This window comes from Lissotriton helveticus, chromosome 1_1 (assembly GCF_964261635.1).
Source record: "Lissotriton helveticus chromosome 1_1, aLisHel1.1, whole genome shotgun sequence".
NCBI lineage: Eukaryota > Metazoa > Chordata > Amphibia > Caudata > Salamandridae > Lissotriton > Lissotriton helveticus.
The window spans coordinates 1,652,545,310-1,652,567,072 of NC_136057.1; the positions used below are offsets into that span (position 1 = coordinate 1,652,545,310).

Here is a 21,763-nt window from a genome sequence, read left to right on the forward strand (position 1 = left end):
CCTGAAGTATGCATTTCTCTTTTTCCTCAGAGTTCTGAGATGCAGTGTCGAGGGAACTGCTCTCCAGGTGCGCTCTGCCGTTCGCATAGCCCGTCTCTCTTCATTGAGGCTCCCGTTGTACCAGGGGTTGGATATCTTAGTGGATACTCTTTTCAGTTGCATTGGAGCGGCCTCATTGATTATTGAGGCCATGGAGTTGAGATAGTGGTCAGTTAGGTCCTGAACGTCAGTAGCGTCGGTAGGGGGGAAGTAGGAGATTGCAGCTGTTGGGGGGTAGAGAGTTTGGATTGAGCTTCCTCATGTCTCTTTTCCAGACTTTGGGCATGGCGTATTGCACCGGGATGAGTTTTACTTTTTCCTTGATGAGGAATGTGATAATGTGGTGGTCTGACCAGTCACAAGGTTGTATTGAGTCAAGTTGAGTGGTGCCTTCTTTGGAAATGACCAGGTCGAGGATAGAGCCTTTGTCATGTGTCGGGGTGTTGCAAATTTGAGTGAGGTCCGAAGCGGTAAGGAAACTTTTGAGGCTATTAACTACTGCGTCACCGCAGTCATTCCAATGGAGATTGTAGTCACAAGGTAAATGTGTGTGTTTTGCCGTCCTGCGTTGATTGATATTGTGTCCATGAGTTGTTGGGAGAAGACGAGGTTGTCCCCCGGGGGGTGGTACATGATGTGTAGTGAACATACAGGTTTGTTCTCACTGGTGACATCAAGGCAGAAGTATTCACAGGAGGTAAGAGAAGGAGCAGTGACTTTTTTAATAGAGAGGTTGTTCTTGTAAATGCAGGCGATTCCGCCACCTGTCTTGTTGTTGGACCTGTCAAGTCTAGAGATGCAGTAGTTGGGGGGGACTAGGATATCCATGATAGGATTGGAGGCTTCAGTTAACCATGTTTCAGTTAGTATGGCCAGGTCAAGGTTCCTAGACAAGATGAGGTCAGCGACCTCCGTCGCGTGTTTTTGGGCCGATCTACAGTTGAGAAGTGTGCATTTGAGTCTGGGGGTGCACGGGGAGGTGGAGGGTTCCGTAGCGAGAGGGACTTTAGTGAGGTTGTTGGGAACAGAGCCTCTGTTGCTATGCGTGGGGTGCCTACTAGGGTTGGAGAGAATAGTAGAAATGGGCATGTGCGTGGTGGTTAAGCTGTTTTGGGTTGCCGGGACATATGTGCTGAGTAGGGTGTGTATGTCGCGGTCCGAGAGAGTCTTGATTGCGCGCTGGGGGCGGTTGGCGGTATTGCGAGAGGGGATAGAGGTCCAATGTAAGGGGCGGTTAGGATGTGTCTTGATAGTGCGCTTAGGCCTGTTGGAGGTATTGCGAGAGGGGATAGAAGTCCCATGTAAGGGGTGCCTAGGATGTGGGGGGGAGTTGTTCATTCGTTGAGAAGTGGTCGTGAAGGGGGGGTGCTCGGTGTGCGGGAGGAGTAACTCTTTGAGCGAGTGGAGCTCTTCTTTCACTTGGAGGAGGGTAGTCATGATTGTATCCAGCGTGCCGTTGGGAGTGGGGTTAGAGTTATTGGAAGGGTAATCAGCGACAGGAGGGGTGAGACAAATGCGGGACGAGTGGAGACTGGTCGTTGCGGGGGGGCAAGTGTAGTAATGGGGAGTGAGAGTGGGGGGGGAGATGTTGAGGGGGGAGTGGGGACCAGGAGTGGAGGGGGGGCTAAAGGTGGGGAGTGAACTGTTGAGGGAAGAGTGGAGGCTTGGAGTGGCGGGGGGGGAGATGTTGAGGGTGGGGTGTATGTCTGGCATGGGTTGAGTGCCGAGAATATGGGGGGCGTTGATGAGGGCGGAGTGAAGGCTAGGAGTGGCGGGAGTGCAGGGAGTGGGGGGGGGGAGATGTCGAGGGGGGGGGTGCATGTCAGAATTTCTTTGAGTGGGGGTGGGGGGGAGATGTTGAGGGACGGGTGTAGGTCTGGAATGGGTTGAGTGCCGAGACTGGAGGGTGCGCTGTTGAGTGAGGAGTGAGGGCTAGGAGTGGCGGGAGTGCAGGGAGTGAGTAGGGAGATGTTGAGGGAGGGGTGTATGACAGGAGTTGATTGAGTGCAAAGAGTAGGGTGGGGGGTGTTGAGGGAGGAGTGGGGACCAGGAGGGGGGGGCGCAGGGAGTGGGGGGGAGAGAGGACACGGCTGGGGGGGGAGCTACGTGCGGCGCGGGTGTAGGGAGTGGCGGGGGTGGAAAGATTGGGGGCGTAATTGGGATGGCATAGAGTCGCGTTGTGAGGGTCAAAGGCGGTGGGTCGTTCTGCGACGTTAGTTGGAAGTGAGGAGTTCTGGTTCAGTTGGATTGGGGTATGTGTGGAGGGCCGCCGATTGGAGAGGTGCTCTTTGAAAGTGGGGAACAGGTTGTCGAGTAGTTCCAGGTTCCTGTCTGTGGCTTGAATTAGAACAATCCCGTTATTGTAAATAGTAATGGCTGTACTGCCAGGGAAGCGTTTGGATGGAGCGATGGAGAGTAATAGTCCATGAGCGGATTTCCTGATGGTGGAGACGTTGAGTAAGGCCTGGAAGGTTTTTCTCCATTGAGCTCTGCGTGCGGTGTGGAAGATGATATCAGTGTTCAGGGATCCATTTACCGGAGAGAAGTAGGTGTCGGCAAAGGGTCTTTCAGGGTGGGACCTCAGGAGGTTGTGTTTAAAGCGTTTAGCGGCTTTTTTTGTGAGTGCGGGTGGGTAGATTATTTTAAATGTGTGCTTGCCGCAGTGATCCATGTTAGGAAGGTGAAAGGTGGGTGTGGGAGATTGAGCAGAAGAGATGTGCAGGATCGCAGATAGATGAAGACAAAATGTTACCAATGCCTGTAGACGGTATGTTACATAGGTCAAAAGAGGCAACTGCAGACCATATGTTACAGGGGTCATGGTTTTGGGCAGTTTGCAGTGGGGCTTGAGAGCCCATTCATGATGGATGTGTAGACCATGAACTCTGGCTACCTCAGATTATCCTACATACATGGTCATCCTACCATCTAGTCTTGAAACTGCAAATTGTTTCATGCCATCTAAGGTAGTGGACAATAATCCTCTTCACAATTAATTCAGTGGTAATGGCAGGTGGGTTGGCGGGAGCAGTCGGGGTCCAGAGGAGTTGCCTCACGAGTTGGGCAGTTATTCCTACGTAGAGGGATTTCCCGCAGTCAAGTGTGCCGGTGATGAGAGCCTGTGTTACCGTTCGCCTGGTTTTGGTTGGAAGCCATCTGAAAACCTTCCTGAACATGCAGAGCGTGAGGAAGCAGGTGGTGGAGACGGCAGAGACTTGCTTAACTAATGGCACTGATGTCAAAGTTATCACCTTAAAATTACTGTCTGGGAAAATCTATGAAGTGAGCTCTCACTGTAGATCATAACAGTACAAACTAGATAATCATATTTCATATATGCCCGTCTTTTACACATTCCATCCAACAAACATGTAAGTAACCATGGTTAGACTAACTATAGAGAATGTAAAACTATCCCCTGCACAATTTACAACTGAAATATACGATTCCTTTTATTATTTACACAGAGCACACAGTCCATGTGTCTTTTCCCCCAAACATTTTAATTGCATGAGATTATGCGGTTTTATAAGCATGATGTTTTATCTTCCAAGTCTTCCGTCAGCAACATGAACACACTCCCATAGTTTAAAATGGGGTCTGCCCATGTGAAATCCCTATGCACCTTTTTGTAACAGCCTAGTCTGCAAGCTAGTACTGCAGAGCCACTGGCCTACTAGAACCAGTCTAATTTATTGAATCAAAAGGATGCAGACTAACTGGGTGATAGCCTTATTTATTTCCTGCGTCGGTCTAACATTTTAAGCGTGGGATTGTTGTATACAGTGGTCTGACCGCCTTAGCCAGAAGACTCAACAGAAGTCTGCACTTCTGAGATATGGCAGAGCACACCGTGGTGCTCTTGGGGAGACAAATAGCAAGTAAGGCACCCAGTCCAAACCCTGCACAACAGTTAAAGTAGCCGGGCTAGCACAACAGAGTACTCACGGATAAGTGAGGTAGTGGTGGGAGGGTTGAGGCTATCGCAGCTGTCGGCGCTGTCACTGTTGGAGATCTCATCGTCAGAGTCTTTGGGGGTGGAGATAGGGGACCCCACATCCACCTCTTCAAACTTTCTCTTGAGGCTTGCACTCGTGACCGCATCCATTTGTCCCAAGATGGACTGCAAACAGAAAGGCAAGAGGAAAATGTCAATTTCACCCTACAACAGTCACACATTCATTAGAGCACACAGAGAATTTGTTGATTTTCCTGCCGACATTTTTCCTCATATATTATGTGAATTATCGATCCGTGGACGCTTAACAGAAAATCTGCCAGTTTACATACAAAGACCATCATTTTTCCTTTGCCTTGTGAAACCTATGATCCTAGACAGTGGCTCTCCTGTCTTCTTTTTCAAAAGCCTTACCTCAGAACTAACCAAGGTGGCAACCTGCGTAAGAGTTAGCAGAATGAGACCTACCTTTTTTTTCCTAAGTCTTTCTTGATTGTCTTAGGTACATAACACAAAATAATAAGGCATTGGCACCCAACATTCGTCAAGACATGTAGATTTAGAAGAGGATACCACATTTTCACAATTTCATGCAGGCACTATACATAAATAGTACATCAAATACTGTCACTTTCAGTTTTACAATGCGAATCTGCCATCACTTTTTTGCACAACCTACTATGTACTTACAAAAGATCAATGCATCAGGATGGTATCTGGCATCTTTAAGCTCTACATCAACAAAACAGTCTTGGAACAATAAAATCTAACTTAATGAGGTAGGGTACATTTGAATTCCACAATATATGCCGACAGTAAGATAGGCGAGGCATACATACATAACCACCGTTTGTCTCAACTCCAAGCATGGGAGGTGGGGGTGGTGAGCGGGGAGGGATGGTACAATAGTGGTTAGTTAGAGGTGGTAAACATCACTTGCACACACTGCTCGCATCCGCAAAAGTAAAACTGGAGGTATCTCATTCTTCTACATTAACACCCAAGACCAGGCACAACACCTCCCTCAACACATCAGATCCTCCTCCTCATTTCATAAGTTCTGCATGAAGCTGAAGACCTGGCACTTGATATAAGCACCTTGGAACCATACACCTACACACCTTGCCAAAGCGCCTGGATACCCTCTTGGGTGATCAGTGCACTATACAAATCAACATAACACCACCTCAACTGCGCTGCACGGCTCGGGTGTCCTGCCCACTCTTGCCCCCCTCCCTAGCCAACCAAATATGTGAGACACTGCGTCCTCACACGGGGATCGGTCATGCGATTTACTTATCAGCTTTTCAATTAAATCATCCCATTTCTCATACGCCACGTCCCCTTTCTTTTGTCACCATATGTCTGATCTGACCACTATTTCCGCAAGTCGGATTTTCCCTTTTGTAACAGGGGTGCCACGAGGGACTACCAGGCCATAGTGATTCTGAACTTGGCCAATACCAGGACCAGACTCGCAAATCTATATACGTGCTGGCGTTTTTGGACACTGGGCACACGTCTAGTAGGCTCAAAATGGGGTCAAGAGGTAGGAGGGCATTGATCAGTTCCCCTATGTATTAAAAGTACGTCCCTCCAGCACTGGATTATCACCAGGCATTGTCTACTTTCTGCTCCGCACATCACAGGAATGCGGTTAACAAACTGGGGTACATTCGTCCAACCCTATTCAGTATGAGATATGTGTGATGAATTATGTCAATTTGGGTTTAGCGCAGTCTGGCATTCATTGATACCCCTTTTACCGAAGCCAAGCACCGTTCACCACATAGATGGTGTAAATTCCCACTCTAGTTTCCTTTCCCACAAGTCCTTTATTTGCCCCCCCCCCCCACTCCTTCGATTGCTTCATCTGACGCCTTAGTGCTCCATATATGCATGCGACAGCCTTTCGCTGATGGCTGTGTTTGGGAACAGTTTGTGGGTCTCCCCAACTGTTCCAGGGGTTCCATAGCTGGTGCAAAAATTATACATATTATAGAGGAGAAGAGACACCCCTGCCTGGTGCCTCTCCTATTGTTATGGGGTCTGAGATTTCTGCCCCTGTTCGTACCATTGCTAACGGGTCTGTGTAAAGCAGAGAAACCAACGTCCGGAATTCCTGACCCAACCCCCATCCTGGTCTAGCACTCCAAAGAGAAAAGACAAGCTTAGCATACCAAATGCTTTTTCGATATCAAGCGATGCTATCCAATGTTTTTTTTGGGATATATTTTTATTAATTATAACACAAGAGTAGAAATATACATATCGGGCATCGTTCGATGGAACATATCATAACAATGAACGGGCAGATGAAATAGGAGAATACACAACAGTTATAGGCATCTGAGAGACATCAATATCAAATTAGAGCTGAGATAAAACAATACGGTACAGATTGCCTTAAGCAAACATCATCGGATCCCGCCCACCCAGAATACAGAATATGAGAATCGAACACTCGACACCCGGATATGAGGATTAAACGATCAGGAGAATATGCCACATCTCTTGTGAAGAGGGGAAAAGGGACATAGATAGGTCATAGAATAAAATAAAGGAAAAATAAAAAACCCTACCTTCAACCCCCCACCCTGCACCCCTGCAGATGGCTACGACCTAACCCCACTAGCAGCGTGCCTATCGCCCACTAAACTAACCCCAAGGAAGGGAAAAGATGGAGGAGGAGAATCGTAAAAGGCAAACACACCCCCGGTCTCCCGTATCCCCCGCCAGAAGCGATCACCCCGAGATATAGTCAAACCAACATATAGCAAATTTACAAACCAATCGGGGGAGTGTGGCAAAACACCACCCAACTCCCGTCACGTTATAGGTACAATCCCGGCATTGAGTCAAGCTATTTTATCGAACCCAAGCCCTCAAGTTCAACCCTGGCCCGTACGGTACTTCATAAGAGTCTTTGCCACTCGAACCACCATCTCAATTGAAAATGCAAAACAACCGTCAAAGTTCACGTTGGTGTTGCAGGATAGGCAGACGGAAAGATGTTCACGATTTCCACAAAACGAGCGAAGGAAAGTGTCCAGAGATATCAAGTATTTCCAACAGTCACTGAGGAACATGTAGCGGCACAGAAGACTGTCCATATCTGAAGGAGGCGGCAGCAGGATCGAGCAGGGAGCGCTGGCGACAAACACGGGCTCGCTGGCTGTGAGTTGGGGGTCGATAAAGCACCGTAAATCCGGGTTATGCCCGGGGACCTCGATCTCAGGCGTACATTGCACCGCTGGTACCACAGATAGTTGAGAGTTTAACGGAGAGTCATAGACCGGTCCCAAGATACCGTCCACTTGACGCTCAGTGTCCGGAATACAGCGGTGAATTGCGAATGGAGCGCCTCAATGGCGGCCATAACGGCCTGCAGCGATGGCGTACCTTCCATCCGCCCCATCTCCTCTCACGAAGAGGCAGAGCTGGATTCGTACCCCGGAGGCCGGCTTCTCCGGGGCAGCAGGTCACGCAGATCCAGGGATCACAGTGGGCGCTCTCCGTCGTGGAAGATCGACACCGTTGCCGGTAGCGAGGGCCCTGGCCCGTCAACCCCGGGGAGCCAACAGGGTCTCCGGGCGTCGGACCCCCGGACACGGCGCGATACGCTGATGTGTTCACGGTATAAACCGTTCACGATGCCACCATCCGAAAACAAACAGGTTACGAGGCACTTGGGGGGACCGGGCTCGGTCCAGGTCCAGCGGCCGTTGTTGATCAACTCCAACCCGGATGAGCTAGAAATCGAGGCCCCGGCTTCCACACGATGTTAGGCCGAGAATGGGAACACGGCACATCTTCGGCATCCGATAAGATAAAAACCTCGGGATTACACCTTTGGAAGCAGAAATACTTCATGAACCCGGGAGTCTGGTGCGAATTCAGGATGAATAGCAGGATATACGAGCTGCTGGCGGAGGTCGACGGAGCCGGGAGCTTACGCGGCCATCTTGGTTGCTAGCGTAGCTCCTCCCGATGCTATCCAATGTTGGTCATTGTTTTGATTAACCCACTCCATAACGCGAAATAGGTGTCACAGACGAGACCTAGCAGTTATGGTAACTTTCGGAACTGTTTTTTGAACTGTTGATGATGAATGCACACTTGCCAATCCTCTGCACGTCTTGTGGCGCTGCTGATTTGCTGTCATTTTGCAGCTATACCACAATAATTAGGAAGAAGTATCAGCCGGATGACAGATTGGCTAGCATTTTGTTACAATGTGGCTTAGAGTGAATGACAGCTTTGGATACCTCTGAGAATAAAAACAAAATTGTGCAACTTCAAAAAAGTGATGCAAGGATTAGAACACATACATGTAAATTCTCTTTGTGATGCCCTTCTCTGATTATAGTCTTCCTGAAAAGAATGTTGATCAACATCAACTTCACATATGGATGTGTCAAAGTACCAAGGTAAATTGATTTTTAAATAGCTAGAAAATGTAGGATTTTTTTTTGTTCAGTGATTTCTCAACTCATTAGGATGCTTGGCTCCATATACGAAATTCAGTTGCCTCGAGACAAAGGGGAGTGCTTTTCCATTACGGGTCAGGTAAACACATCAAGAGCCATAGCTACACCTGGTAGCCTGTAATGAAGCTTACAGCAGGTAGGCATGCCTACCTGTGCCGCTCTATATTTTAGCAGGAAACAATGACCCCAAATGCCCCCTCTCCCCCCAAAAACAAAATCCAGCCCCTTTCATAAAGTAGTCCATTAGCTTTAAGGTTCCTGCAATGGTGGTCATGGCAACGCAGTCGAACGGTTTGAAAAATGTGTCGACCAGCTGTGTGTGTGTTCTAGAATCTGAGAGCCAGGATATCGGGGGGGAAAGAAATTGCAGAATTAAGGGACGAACAAATAAAGAAGAAGGTATGCTAATAATAGAACGTGCCACGATGTTTAATTTTTTTAATAACATTGCCTGTACTGCGGTTTGAATCAGCAAGAGAAGAACTGGAGCACATCCGCACACAAGGTTTTCATTAATAGCACCGAGCCCATGAATCAGCAGTACACCCACAGGGTGTATTACAGAGGCCACCAGCTCCCACTCCATTTCATATGACTCACTGAACAGAGAATCCTTTGACAAGAATAACAACCTCAGACTCGCATGGATCCCTGCCTACTGTACCTCCCAAAATGTTCCCAGAACCCACACTGACAAGAATGGGAATCATGTTATCCACAAATTCGGCAATCCGTGATGAAACAGTGAGCTACAAGCCGATTTACAGATTGGCTTACACAGATATGGCACATTCAGCTTCAACTCCCTTTAATTTGATTTTCAACTACAAAAAAATGAAATCTGGTTCTAGCAAATGGGAAGAGTATAGATATATATCACGTTTTTCCTCAGTACCTGTGGGTGTGGAAGAGGTCAAAGTCCCACATGCCTAAAAGTCTGCTGCAATTATCTACGTTTAACAACAGTCTGATTAACAGTGTGATCCATATTCTCGTATGTTTCTCAACTTTTCTCAATATTAAAGCTCTGATCTCTTCTAACCCTCTACTCTCCACTGGTACAAGTTCTGCCAGGCATGAGAGGCTAGTCCCCACTGGTACAAGTTCTGCCAGGCGTGAGGGGCTAGTCCCCGATAGGACAAGTTCTGCCAGGCGTGAGGGCCTGGTCCCCACTGGTACAAGTTCTGTTGGGCGTGACAGGCTAGTCACCACTGGTACAAGTTCTGTTGGGCGTGACAGGCTAGTCCCCACTGGTACAAGTTCTGGCAGGCGTGAGGGGCTAGTCCCCAATAGGACAAGTTCTGCCAGGGTGGGGGGGGTAGTCCCCACTGGTACAAGTTCTGTTGGACGTGACAGGCTAGTCCCCACTAGTACAAGTTCTGCCAGGCGTGAGGGCCTAGTCCCCACTGGTACAAGTTCTGTCGGGTGTGAGAGGCTAGTCCCCAATGGGACAAGTTCTGCCGGGAGTGAGGGCTAGTCCACACTGGTAAAAGTTCTGCCAGGAGTGAGGCGCTAGTCCCCAATGGGACAAGTTCTGCCGGGAGTGAGGGGCTAGTCCCCACTGGTACAAGTTCTGCCAGGCGTTAGGGCCTAGTCCCCACTGGTACAAGTTCTGCCGGGTGTGAGAGGCTAGTCCCAATGGGACAAGTTCTGCCGGGAGTGAGGGGCTAGTCCCCGCTGGTAAAGATTCTGCCAGGCGTGAGGGGCTAGTCCCAACTAGTACAAGTTTTGCCGGGTGTGAGGGGCTAGTCCTGACTGATACAAGTTCTGCCAGGGGTGAGGGGCGAGTCCTCACAGGTACAAGTTCTGTCGGTTGTGAGGGCCTAGTCCCCACTGGTACAAGTTCTACTGGGTGTGAGGTGCAAATATATGTACAACTATCGTGGGCAGATCTTGTCTATAAAAGACATGAAAGCTGTCTGAATTTTTCATTCATCAGAAAGTCAGGATTCTAATCTTGAGTATTTACTGTTGTCTGCTTCATTACACTGACAGGGGGAGAGGAGTAGGAATTGTTACCTGAGTTCTCAATTATGTGCCCCAATACTTGCAAGGTGCTCCGCATTACACATCAAGCCTTCCACAAGAAAGGACACTCCTTCTAGGAGTACACTAACTCTTTATAATTCGTCTAGTAGAAGTAACGTAAACAGAGAAGACTCATTGTGTAGGTACATACCTTCCACAGTGATACAGCAAAGTGGTCCCACACATGTCGAACATATTGTCCAAATCTGAGATCGCTTAGAATTACTCATTTAGAAGAGATTTGAAGACCCTGTGCTAGAAGTCATTCTTTTGACTCTTGTCTGATGCCCTAGCATTAAAAGGCTGCAACAGAGTATGTGGGTTTCGAGAGGAAGAGGTGTGGCGCCGCGGCTAGGGCAACTGACTCCGGAATCTGGGAATCACGGTTCGATCCCCAGCACCAGCGGCAGATTAGCCCAGTACCATGTGACTCTGGGCAATAGCTTGCTTAATCTTCCCAATGGCCCCCAGGGCCTAGAGACCCTTACGGGTGATTGTGCGCTTTACAAATGTGGATTATTATTATTATTATTATTATAATAACTTTAACCAAACAAAGTATACACAGCACTGTTAGCATAATGCCATTGCATCATTGACCACTCTGGGCCAAAAGCGACAACTACAGCAAAGACATCTGTCACTGGGGCCAAACTACTGTAGGACCATAGGATTTTGAAAACTGTGTAAATGTTGTTCTCCCCAAATCTGAAAAAATGATATGTGACTGTGGGCATGATGGTGGCAGTTATCAGAAACATGTTATTGTAACATGCAGTACCTCAACTTACCTGACTCATGGATTCCTGGTGCACAGGCAGCAGCTGCGGGTGTGGCTTGCTTTACGAGAAAGCATGAGCACCTCAGACCCTGTGACTGCTGTCACGGTGTTCAAAACCTTTAAGGGAACAAAGCAGATCTTAGTATGCACACCTACGTCAATTCCACTCCGTACACAAAATATATACAAATATACAAGTGCAGTTTATCATACAGCACTGAATACTGGGCGTTATCCTGTACTCAAGTGCTACACAAATTCACAACATGGGATGGAAGTGAAGCACAGAGATAAACCACTGTCCCTAGGATCGCACAGTAGGTCGAGCCTGGGCAGCGCATGCGCTGCTGCAAGGTATACAGTCGTGGAGAATGGCTTTGAAGCCCCACCCACTCACCGCCCATATTTTTAATTGGCTTGTGTCATTGTACTTCGTAAACGCTGGCTTCCGAGTCCTTAGTAGGATTGTTAGTCCCTCCTTGGTACCGCCTTGTCTGCATTTTGTACCTCCCATACCGACTGGAACGGTTACTGGTGTTGTTACATGGTGTGCAATAGAAGTTGGTGAGCACTATTTTCTTTAATGCTCTTACCCTATATCACCCACAACATCGCAGCACGCCCCAGGCTTTGACTACTGCATTTATTTAAATTATTATGCCATCAACTTTGACTATAGCGGCCTCGCTTATTCAATTATTTTATTGACGGCACCATCCGCTTTCAGTTTAGCGACCAAGCTTATTTAATAATTCATTTTACAGGCGGCCGCTTTCACATTAGTGGCCGCGCTTATTTATTTTATTAATTATTAGCGTGGGCTGCTTTCACTGCAGCGGAACGTTTCTAAATTATTTTATTTTTGCTTTGTTTGAAAGGCACCATATGCTCTTTCACTTTAATATTGTCATTGCCCCTTTGTTTAAATCGTGCTCACTGTAACCTGAATATGGTGAGTAGCGTCTAAAAAGGGGCGCAGCCAACTTTAAAGTGCTCTCACATTCGCGAGAGTTTGAGCTTTGGCATTAAAAATAACAATCCCTTTTATATATGGGTTGGGTTTAAAACACATAAAAGACATTCAGCCAGATTCATGAAGCAAAAATCGGCTCGCAAAGAATTTGGCCCTTTACGAGCGCTTTTTTTGCATTTGGGATTCATCATCCCAAATGCAAAAATCACAAATTCTGAAATCGCTAAATTGCTAAGCATTGCATTTAAGGAATCTCTATTTGAGATTCCTTAAATGCAATTCATGAACCATTTTAGAATTGCGAATTCGCAATTTTGGGCCGCTATTTACCGCGAAGTCTGACTTCGTGGTAAATAGCGAAAACTTAGAAAAATGCACCTTAGTGCATTTTTCTAAGTTGGATGTTACACACACACATGTCCTTTGGACATGTGTGTGCGCGCAACACCAGTGTAAATCACCATTTCAGGGGTGCTACAGGGTGTCCTTTGGACACCCTGGCACCCTTGAAATCGCTTCTTTATTTGCGATTCGCTAATTGCTAATCGCAAATAAGGAATGACTCTGGGCACCACAGAGGAGCGGGGGCGAGGGAGCTCAGCAGCAAAGAGAACGCGCGCTAATTATAAACACATGTTTATCATTAAAACCAGATGCGGCTGTGCGTAACAGACACCAATAGGCCTTGGGCGGAGCAATGCGCTCGCCTTTGGCCAATTGCGTGGTCTTTTTTTAAATTACGCACCCAAAAGCCAATTAATATAGATCTAGTATCAGGCCACACCACACCTCTAATAGGCTTGATTTGGGGGGGGGCTTGCAGTTTTCCCAATCTGTCTGCCTGGTTGGGACAGAAATTCTACTGGACACCTGTGATTATGTTTAGAAATAAAATGAGGTGGGGATGGTCTGCCATGGGATTAGACCATACCCCAGTCTCTAATGGTCTGATGTACACCTAAACTGGGAAGGGAGCAGAAAGCCAACTTGACATGAGGGGCTATATTAAAACCAAAATAACAGCGAGCTGGGGCGGCTCGGCCTGATAACGGGCTATGTCCCTGTCACTTAACACCTTCAACAGTCCCAGCCTCCTACTGTGTTTCTTACTTTATCTCCCCCCCCAACCCCTCCAATTGTCTAGTGGGCTACCTGACCCCCTGGAACAGGCACATAGGCTGTACACATTTCAATCTCCCCATCCATAGGGCTTAATGCTAACAGGTTGGCAGGGAAAAAGTAGGAAAGGGAGTGGGGTGGTCTCTGGCCCATTTCGTCATTTACCGTCCAGCAACAGACAATGTTTCAGCCCCCTGTGTGGGAACACTGGTTGCAGGAATTTTGTCTTTCCCCAGACTCTAAACATTTCACAGAAAATCTCTGATTTTAGCCAAACTTTGATATTTGCATGGTATTCTCAGTAAGAAAGCATAGTGGGATCCAAGCATGTTACACCTCTTTGGACTCCAGGGAGTTTAGTTTAGTTTTCCCAGGACAAAAGTACCATAACTATCCACATCACCAGATCGGGTCAATCTGCAAGGCGGAAATCTTGATGGTTCCTTGTGGTATATGGAGCCTTTCCTGTGGAGGCCACAATGCCCAATCCACACAAGTGAGGAACAGTTTTTATTGGGAGAAGTGTGGGAACACAGAATAGTAGAACATGTATTATTATCAACTGAATTTCTCTCCATGTATGGCTTCCAAATGTAAGGCAGTGTGCAAAAAAAAAGAAAATTTAGCAAAATGCCCTCTGAATCAAATAATATCATAGGCAACTCTAAATTCAGAGCTGTGCAAATAACCACAATTCCAAAACTCATTATCTTAGACACATTTACAAGAAATGCATAACTCTCCTTCATACCCATTTCTCATTTGTTTGATTTTACGGTATGAATTGCTGCAGGTTCTGTACACAATAAATCATTAAAAGGTGCGGCTGAATTGTTGGCTTTGGTATTTTTGGACAACACCACTATAAATCTCGGCAACTAAAAGTCTAATGGATGTAACAGTATATTACTTGGTAGGATCAGTCATAGAGGCCAAAAATGATAGATGAAAATGTTGTTTACTATTTCTATTTTTTTGTAACTTATTTTGATTATTTTTACATTTCAGCTATTAGTTTCTTTGGGGAAAACCCTGTGGGATCCACTTAAAATGACACCTTGCTAAACACAGAATGTTGTCTACTTTTCATAAAGTAAAGCTTTCCAGGTTGACCTGTGGGTTTCACATCAGTTTCCTCCACAAACGACTCAAATGTTTTTCAAATGGGAGAAATTTAAAGTGGATACAAATATTTTTATGAAACATTGAGTCAATGTTTGTTTTCCACTTTCAATTAAGCAAATTACATCTTCATATTTTAAGAAGCATATTTCTTCCCCTTAAATGGTTGCTATTTAAACAAATGGCTGCATTTTGCTGCTATAATTATAGCACTGTGTCTGCAGGCCACTGGGTGCAAAATGCCTACTGTTTGCAAATGTGCCACTTTGAAATAAAGGAGAAACTTTAAATGATGAGTTTTTGGAATCCATATAAACAAAGTTGACTCTTCGGTTGAATTTTCTCCCATTTCAAAGCGTAGTATTTACACACAGCAGGATCTCATTCCCAGTGGCTGGGAGACACACTGTCATACTTATAACTGAAAAATACAGCCATTTTTTCAAGTGGGGGAAATGTAAAGTGCAGACAAATGAGAATATATATATATATATATATATATATATATATATATATATATATATATATAAGTCCAAACCTTTGTAATTTCCCACGAAAAAGACGCTGACACCATGGGATTCAACAAAGAGGGATTTTATTAACCTCTACGACGACTGTTAACGCGTTTCGACGGGACAACCGCCTTGCTCACAACAGTTTGAAAAGTGCAAATGAAACCACATATAAACACCACTCCCATTGCTTTCTCCCGTGAGTTCGTTACCACCTACTACTGACGTCATTCAGTTACTATAGTTACCTTCCCACCTCTCATAGAAATGGAAAAGATACATAACGAACTTGAAACATTTGTATCAGTGACAGTTCCGGGCATTATACTTTTCTATTTGCAACCTTTGCATGATTGTAAAATACAACGTTGCTACTTACTATTTTATTAGAAATATTTACACTTTTAATAGATCATTATATTCTAATGCCTGCGGCTATAACGTATATATATATATGTGTCTCTCCGTTCTTTTCATAGCTGAGAGGAACCTTCCTGGACATATTCAGTGCGTTAGTCTTGGGCGCGCATTGGCAGAGACCCGCCTCATTAAAGAGGATCGAGCATTTCCAGACAGCTTCGGCAATTCTTCCAAAATTCACGGTAGTGAACAAGCTCTTTCCCACCACACCCGCCCTCGTTATCTGGCCGCTGCACTGCAGAATGTGACTTCACATGGGGATCCTTGCCACTTGGATGGAGTTTTCCAGGCCCCATCTAGGAGCGGATTTGTGTGGTTGAGGCGTCATGGGGACACGGGAGGAAGGCTTTGTTTTAAATGCCCGGATTGCAGCAGACCGACACAGCGCTTCTGCATTTACCTGATTTACACGGAGCACACCGTTGGCGGACGCTACATCTTCATATCATGCGATGGCAGTGCATGATGGGACACGTGGTTCACCACACGAACTACTGGTCTGCAGGTGACGTGGACCGACCAATCAGGAGGACTACAAGAAATGAAGCGACTGGAGGTACTTGTTTGGACTGCTTGCGGTTAGGGGGTGAGAGACAGCATTTGATAAAGGCAATATGCCGAAACGCGTCATGACTGAGCTCGCAAAAATAAAGCCTCCCTCCCACAGTACCCCTATGTGTCTTCCGTTCTTTTCATAGCTGAGAGGAACCTTCCTAGAGAGAGATAGATTATATGATTATATATATATATATATATATATATATATATATATATATATATATATATATATCTTGTCCAGCTCCACTCCTATCGGGGTTGGTGCGAGTTCCTGGGTGTCAGGACCCGGCTTGAAATGTTTAGAAATTCCACAAGCAGTTTTTCCACATAAAAAAAGACTCGCACACCAGGGTTTGTGTTTCAAGTGATTTTGTTATTGGCGACGCATTTCAAGCAGACGCTCTTCTTCACAAGCCTATATATATTATTCACCAAGAAAAATAAACGTGGCACTCTCCTTGGGTGGTTAACTGATTTATTCACGACACCACTCTCTCCTCCTCCTACGCGTTTCGACCCCACAAGGTCTTCCTCACGGCAGTTTTTAGGTCGAGCAGACCTAAAAAGCATGCGAAGCATGCTTTTGTCTGCGAAAGATCTTTTGTTGGCGTGTCTGGGGCGTGTCTGGGGGAATGTGAGACGGTGTACAAGCACGAGCCTCTGCCGTCTCCCATTTGCCCTCGAGTGCGCGCACATCGCCGTGCACATCCCCTGCCTGTGATTCTCACCTAAACACGCAGTCAGGCACAGACGCAGGCAGGCACACACACAGACGCAGGCACATACAAGCGCACGCACACACAGCCACACACGCACATGCACCCCCCCTCACACACACACAGCCACGCACGCACCCCCACCACTCACGGGCGCGCACACACACACAGATACAACCCCCCCTCCCACTCACCGTGCTCTTTCTGCCTCGTCCGTGTCCCTCTCTCCCTCGGCAGCCATTGGGTGTGTCTCGGCGTGGGAGCTCCACAGCGCTGGTGGTCACTCGGGACGGGACCCGGGACTTCAGCTGCCTTAGCGCCGGGGCTCCCTCTCCAGCAAAAAGCGCGCATGCGCGGGCAGCCCCCGCCCTCAGTCGCAGCCCAGTCCTGAGAGCTGCTTTCGGTTTCGCTGTAACTCGGTCTGACAATATTACATTAAATCCACGTACACTGTACGGTTTACGTAAGTGGTATTTTTGTACATAGATTTTCCGTTTGTTCTGTTGACAGACACCCGTAGACCCGTTAAGAACTTTTGGTTTCCATTTTCAGGACTGATAAAAATATGTTGGGTGTCCGAACTTTTTCTATATTTCTTTTCAAAGGAATGAGAAGATATCCGTGCATCTCCCAACATCTGATGAGTCTGGCATTACCCAAGAACTTTGTTTTTCTTTTTTTTGCAGTTTTATATAGCACGAATTGCTTATTGGAGCACTTTAAAAGAGCACCAGTTACACTACCCAAGAGGCAAATCCATTTGGTTTCATTTTTTTAGGCACGGTGAGATTAAGTGACTTGCCCAGAATCACAGCATGTTGAACCAGGTGGGCGGGGTCATGCCGGTGCTCAGCAGCATTTGCAATGCAATAGGTTTCGCATTATTAAAGTTTGTGCTATTGGCATTGCTAAATAATGCAACACCAATAGCTTAAACTTTAATAATGCGAGACCTATTCCATTGCAAATGCTTGTTTACTACTGTGATCAAGACCTATTGTGGGGTCGAAACGCGGAGTGGCCTAGTCAGTTGGCCACTCTGTTCGATCATTTACTCTGTCCACCATTTCCTCCAACCTTAAATACAGTCACATCTTCTGAATCCTCATTATAGCCTGCGGTTGTGAGATTTATATGCATTTTACGCAGTCAAATACAATTTTAGCGGGTCTGTGTGCTCTCTCTCATTGTTATTAAGATCTGATTTTATTCGTTATTTTTTTGTGAACTGTATAATATCTCTGGCACTTGCACTTAAAAATCATTTAGGCCTAAATTATGTTTTCAAGCTGCAACTTAATTTGTAAGTTGCACAGCATTATTTGGCACTTTTTTTGTCACACTTTGCACTTTTCTATTGATAGTTATTAGTACAGACTAAATTTTATGCTTGAATCGCTCGGGAAAAGAATGTTTTTTCGGCAGCTACTATTATTGATCATTCTCTGGAAAGTTTTAGACCATATTTGCACTTGCACTGCACATTCTTATGAATTAATTGTGTCTATCTCTCATCCTTCCACATCAGTTTTAACATCTAAGGTATTAGTTATTTATAGCTCTTATACTGAGCAACGTGGATCACTGAAAATTCGTTTTGTCCTTGAATCAAGATGAACCCACTAGGGTTTTTACAGTGTCCATTCTGTTTCTTGTTAGCAGATTAGCCATATATACCATTTTTATTACCTTGCCTATTTGCACATGCAGTAAGATGCATATTTGTACAGAATTAGACGTCAATATGATTATCTGTGATTACCCTACTTTTAGTTTCCTTCGTCTTTATAGGATGCACTTGCACTTTTTAGATCAGACCTATGCATTATGTATTTGTAAGTATTTATTATTGCAGCACTGTCGGGTATATGTATCTATACATTAATAATACTTAGCTCAAAGGTCTTTGCTATCTATTCCGAAGAACATGTATTGATGCCTATGTTTATAATCATATCGTTCTTACTGAGTGGTTATTAAGTCTGTCTTCTGTGTTCACCAACTTGGTGCAGCTGTTTTTATAGTCAATTATGCACGTTTTGGCCTGTTAGAGAGTTACCTGGAAACGAAGAGTATGATGTAATCAAGCTCGGTGTGGCAAGTGAAACGCGTCATGGCAGGCATTATGCCTGTTTGATTCTGTGGTTTACTTTGGATTAAACTGCACTGCTTTCTCAACGACATTACGTTTGAAGCCTTTCTTGAGTCTGGTTGAGGTCCGTGCCTGTTGGTTCTGCCTAGGATCGGCAGACAGGAAAAATCTGTGCGTGTATATAGAGATATATATATATATATATATGTATGACAGTGGGGTGAGAAAACGTGAGGGCAAACATTCTCAGGCAGAAGTGATACAATTGTGTAAATTACACAGCTAACAGTGTTTGCATCACAATGTATATAAACAGCCCGTCTGTTTCAAAATATCAATATGTGGCTGGGCCTGTAGCAACAGTTGATATTGCTTCAATCCACTATAATTGTCGGATCATCACCTTGATAAAAGTTCAATATAGGCCTGAGAGAAAATTAAAAAATAAAATAAACATACAGAAAGAAAAAGTCAAACATGAATATAAATTCAAATAATAAAAGCGGACACAACAAATTACAGTGAATATAGAGAATGTGTTGAAATCGATATACTACTTGTGGCTAATGTTTTTTAATTTGTTGGCTTGAAATTAGCCTTATATGCTGGTGATACCCAACTTATTTTCACCATATCCAAGAATACCACTGGGACTCAAAATCTGTTCAAAGCCTGCCTTTTTTCCTTACCTAAATGGATGAAGGAAAGCTGTCTGCAACTCAATGCACGAAAGACTGAAATTCTTATTTTTGGTACTTCTCAGTCTATTTACTTTCACACTTGGTGACCTTTTGAATTTGGAAAACCTCCATGCTGCCGGTGAAGCCGGCAAGAAACCGGAGGATCAAATGTGTTCAGAAGCTCCCAGAAGATTTCAGTAGTCTCAACTTACTGTTTTACCCCTCTGTGCACTTACAGAAGAGTATTAGACATCTTGCCACCTTACTCTCGCAAAGATGTTGTGCAAGCTCTCATCACATCTTGCCTTGATTAAGCCAATTCTCTTCATTTGGGGGTTCCCAAATATCGGGTCAGGAGACTTCAGTAGGTAGAAATGTAGTAGCCCGGCTATTTAGAAAATCCCACCCACACATCCTCTCAGCTCATTAAACTTCACTGGCTTCCTGTACATACCAGAGTCCAATTTAAAAAGGTGCTTATAAGATACAAAGCCAGAGAGAAACAGGCCCTCATTTTCACATACTCTGATCCAACCTTATGTTCCTCTGTGGATTTTGCACCAATCCGATGTCCATGCCCTGTTTTGCCAGGACCTGACGTGGTGGCAGACGTTATAGAATTCGGTCCTCCAAGCTCTGGGACATTCTATCTCCCAATCTTCAAGATGGTCCATCAGTGGCTCATTTCCGCAAGTGCATTACAATGTAGTTGTTCAATATACTTAAGGTACTTCTTAGTTATGTCCTGTCTGACAGCTCAAATGATCCTTTTACTTCAGCAAAGGGACACCTGGACTCTAAGAGCTGCTCAGGCTCTAAACATCTATCATTCATTCTGGAGACTAGTTCCTCCACTGTCTAGCTCCTATATAATCGAACTGAAAAGGAATCCCAATATCCAGAAATTTGGCAGTTAATTACAAGTCTGCAAAGACAAATTCTTTGGAGGGTTTTAATGATCGTTGAGAGAGTCTTCTTTTACAAGCTGCCTAGTAAAGGTGACTGGGCCTTTAACTTGTGATCTCAAGCAGTCAAAGAAAAGCTTTTATACAATAGAGGAAATATCACCTATTTAATTGGGCTGAATTCTTTCCTCATCACATCAAGGGTGGATATACATATTTTAAACCATACCACCTTCCCTGTACCTTCCAAGCCATGGCAAAACCAGACCACTACACCCATTAGCCCCTCTTCTGACCATTCATCCATCCAAAATGTCACAAACTGCTAGAAGGTCATTACTATTCAGACCACAAGGCTTGGAGCTCTATATGGGCAAGATTTAGATCTGATAACTATCCTGAATTTCAAATAGCACTACAAATCTGTCAGTATCCTTCAAAATAATGGCACATGGCTGATGACAAATAAGGTAGCTCTAAGCAACCAGGTCTGTTCTCAAACGCTTTGCAATACCCCATGCTTACGCACAACAAATTCACCACACCACGTTTCCAGCACATCTTTGTACCTCACCAGACACCTCCCCTAGAACGCATACTTCAGTCAATATCCCATCAACTATACACTTCAAGAGGTATGCAGGAACATACACAACAATACTTGGGATCATCTAACAGGAAGAATTAGGGAAATCACATTTCTGCATTTACTTGCACTGGAGTGGAAGACATTCTAAGGGAGAGACAGCTAAAATATCAGACTGTTCCCCTTTAAAACTTATGAGTCTTCAACCAAACTCAGGAACCGGATGCTCATCTGAATGCTGCACAGCTCTTCGGAGGAATTAGTACGATTTAAACTCTTAGTACAATAATCCGGTCACAACACTTCTTAAGCCACTCGTCAGACAGTCAGATAGCAAATGTGCCAATTTCCTTTTAAACCAAATGTAAGGTTACATGAATGGTCTTCAAACTTTAATTCTGTACTGCCTATTGTGTAACAAAGAAACAAATCAGGGCCCCCATAATGAAATATTTTTCCCATAATTATTCTATAAAATGGTCAGCTCTAAAGATATTCAGCAATTCAAATAAAAAGTGATGTTCAGCTATCCTTTTTAAACAGGACATCAAATACATAACTGGCAACAGGCCACCGCAACCTGTACTCTCTAAATATTTAAGTATCCACAGTGTGATCCTTTAACAGAAGTAGTAGGCAAGAGGGTGAAACTTGGTAGGTTATCTGGGGAATCACCCTACTTTTACACCTACTTCCAGCCTGAACAAGCGGTTTGTGACATAATGGGACACATTTTGTGATAACTTTACTGCATTATTTTGTAATTTCCACATGTTGAAAGCTT

General features: G+C 45.1%; 1 protein-coding gene across 2 annotated transcripts in view; it reads right to left on the reverse strand.

The window, feature by feature from the left end:
* The window catches only part of CSRNP2 (cysteine and serine rich nuclear protein 2), a 77,274-nt gene that overhangs the window by 28,451 nt on the left and 27,060 nt on the right, over positions 1–21,763 (reverse strand). For both annotated transcript variants that reach the window (XM_078688847.1, XM_078688848.1), the window contains exons 2-3: positions 11,307–11,413; positions 3,988–4,162 (exon numbers count right to left, since the gene is read on the reverse strand). In XM_078688847.1, coding sequence (XP_078544973.1) covers positions 3,988–4,162; positions 11,307–11,315 — 184 coding nt within the window. In that variant the 5' untranslated portion in view covers positions 11,316–11,413. The remainder of the gene's footprint in view (positions 1–3,987; positions 4,163–11,306; positions 11,414–21,763) is intronic.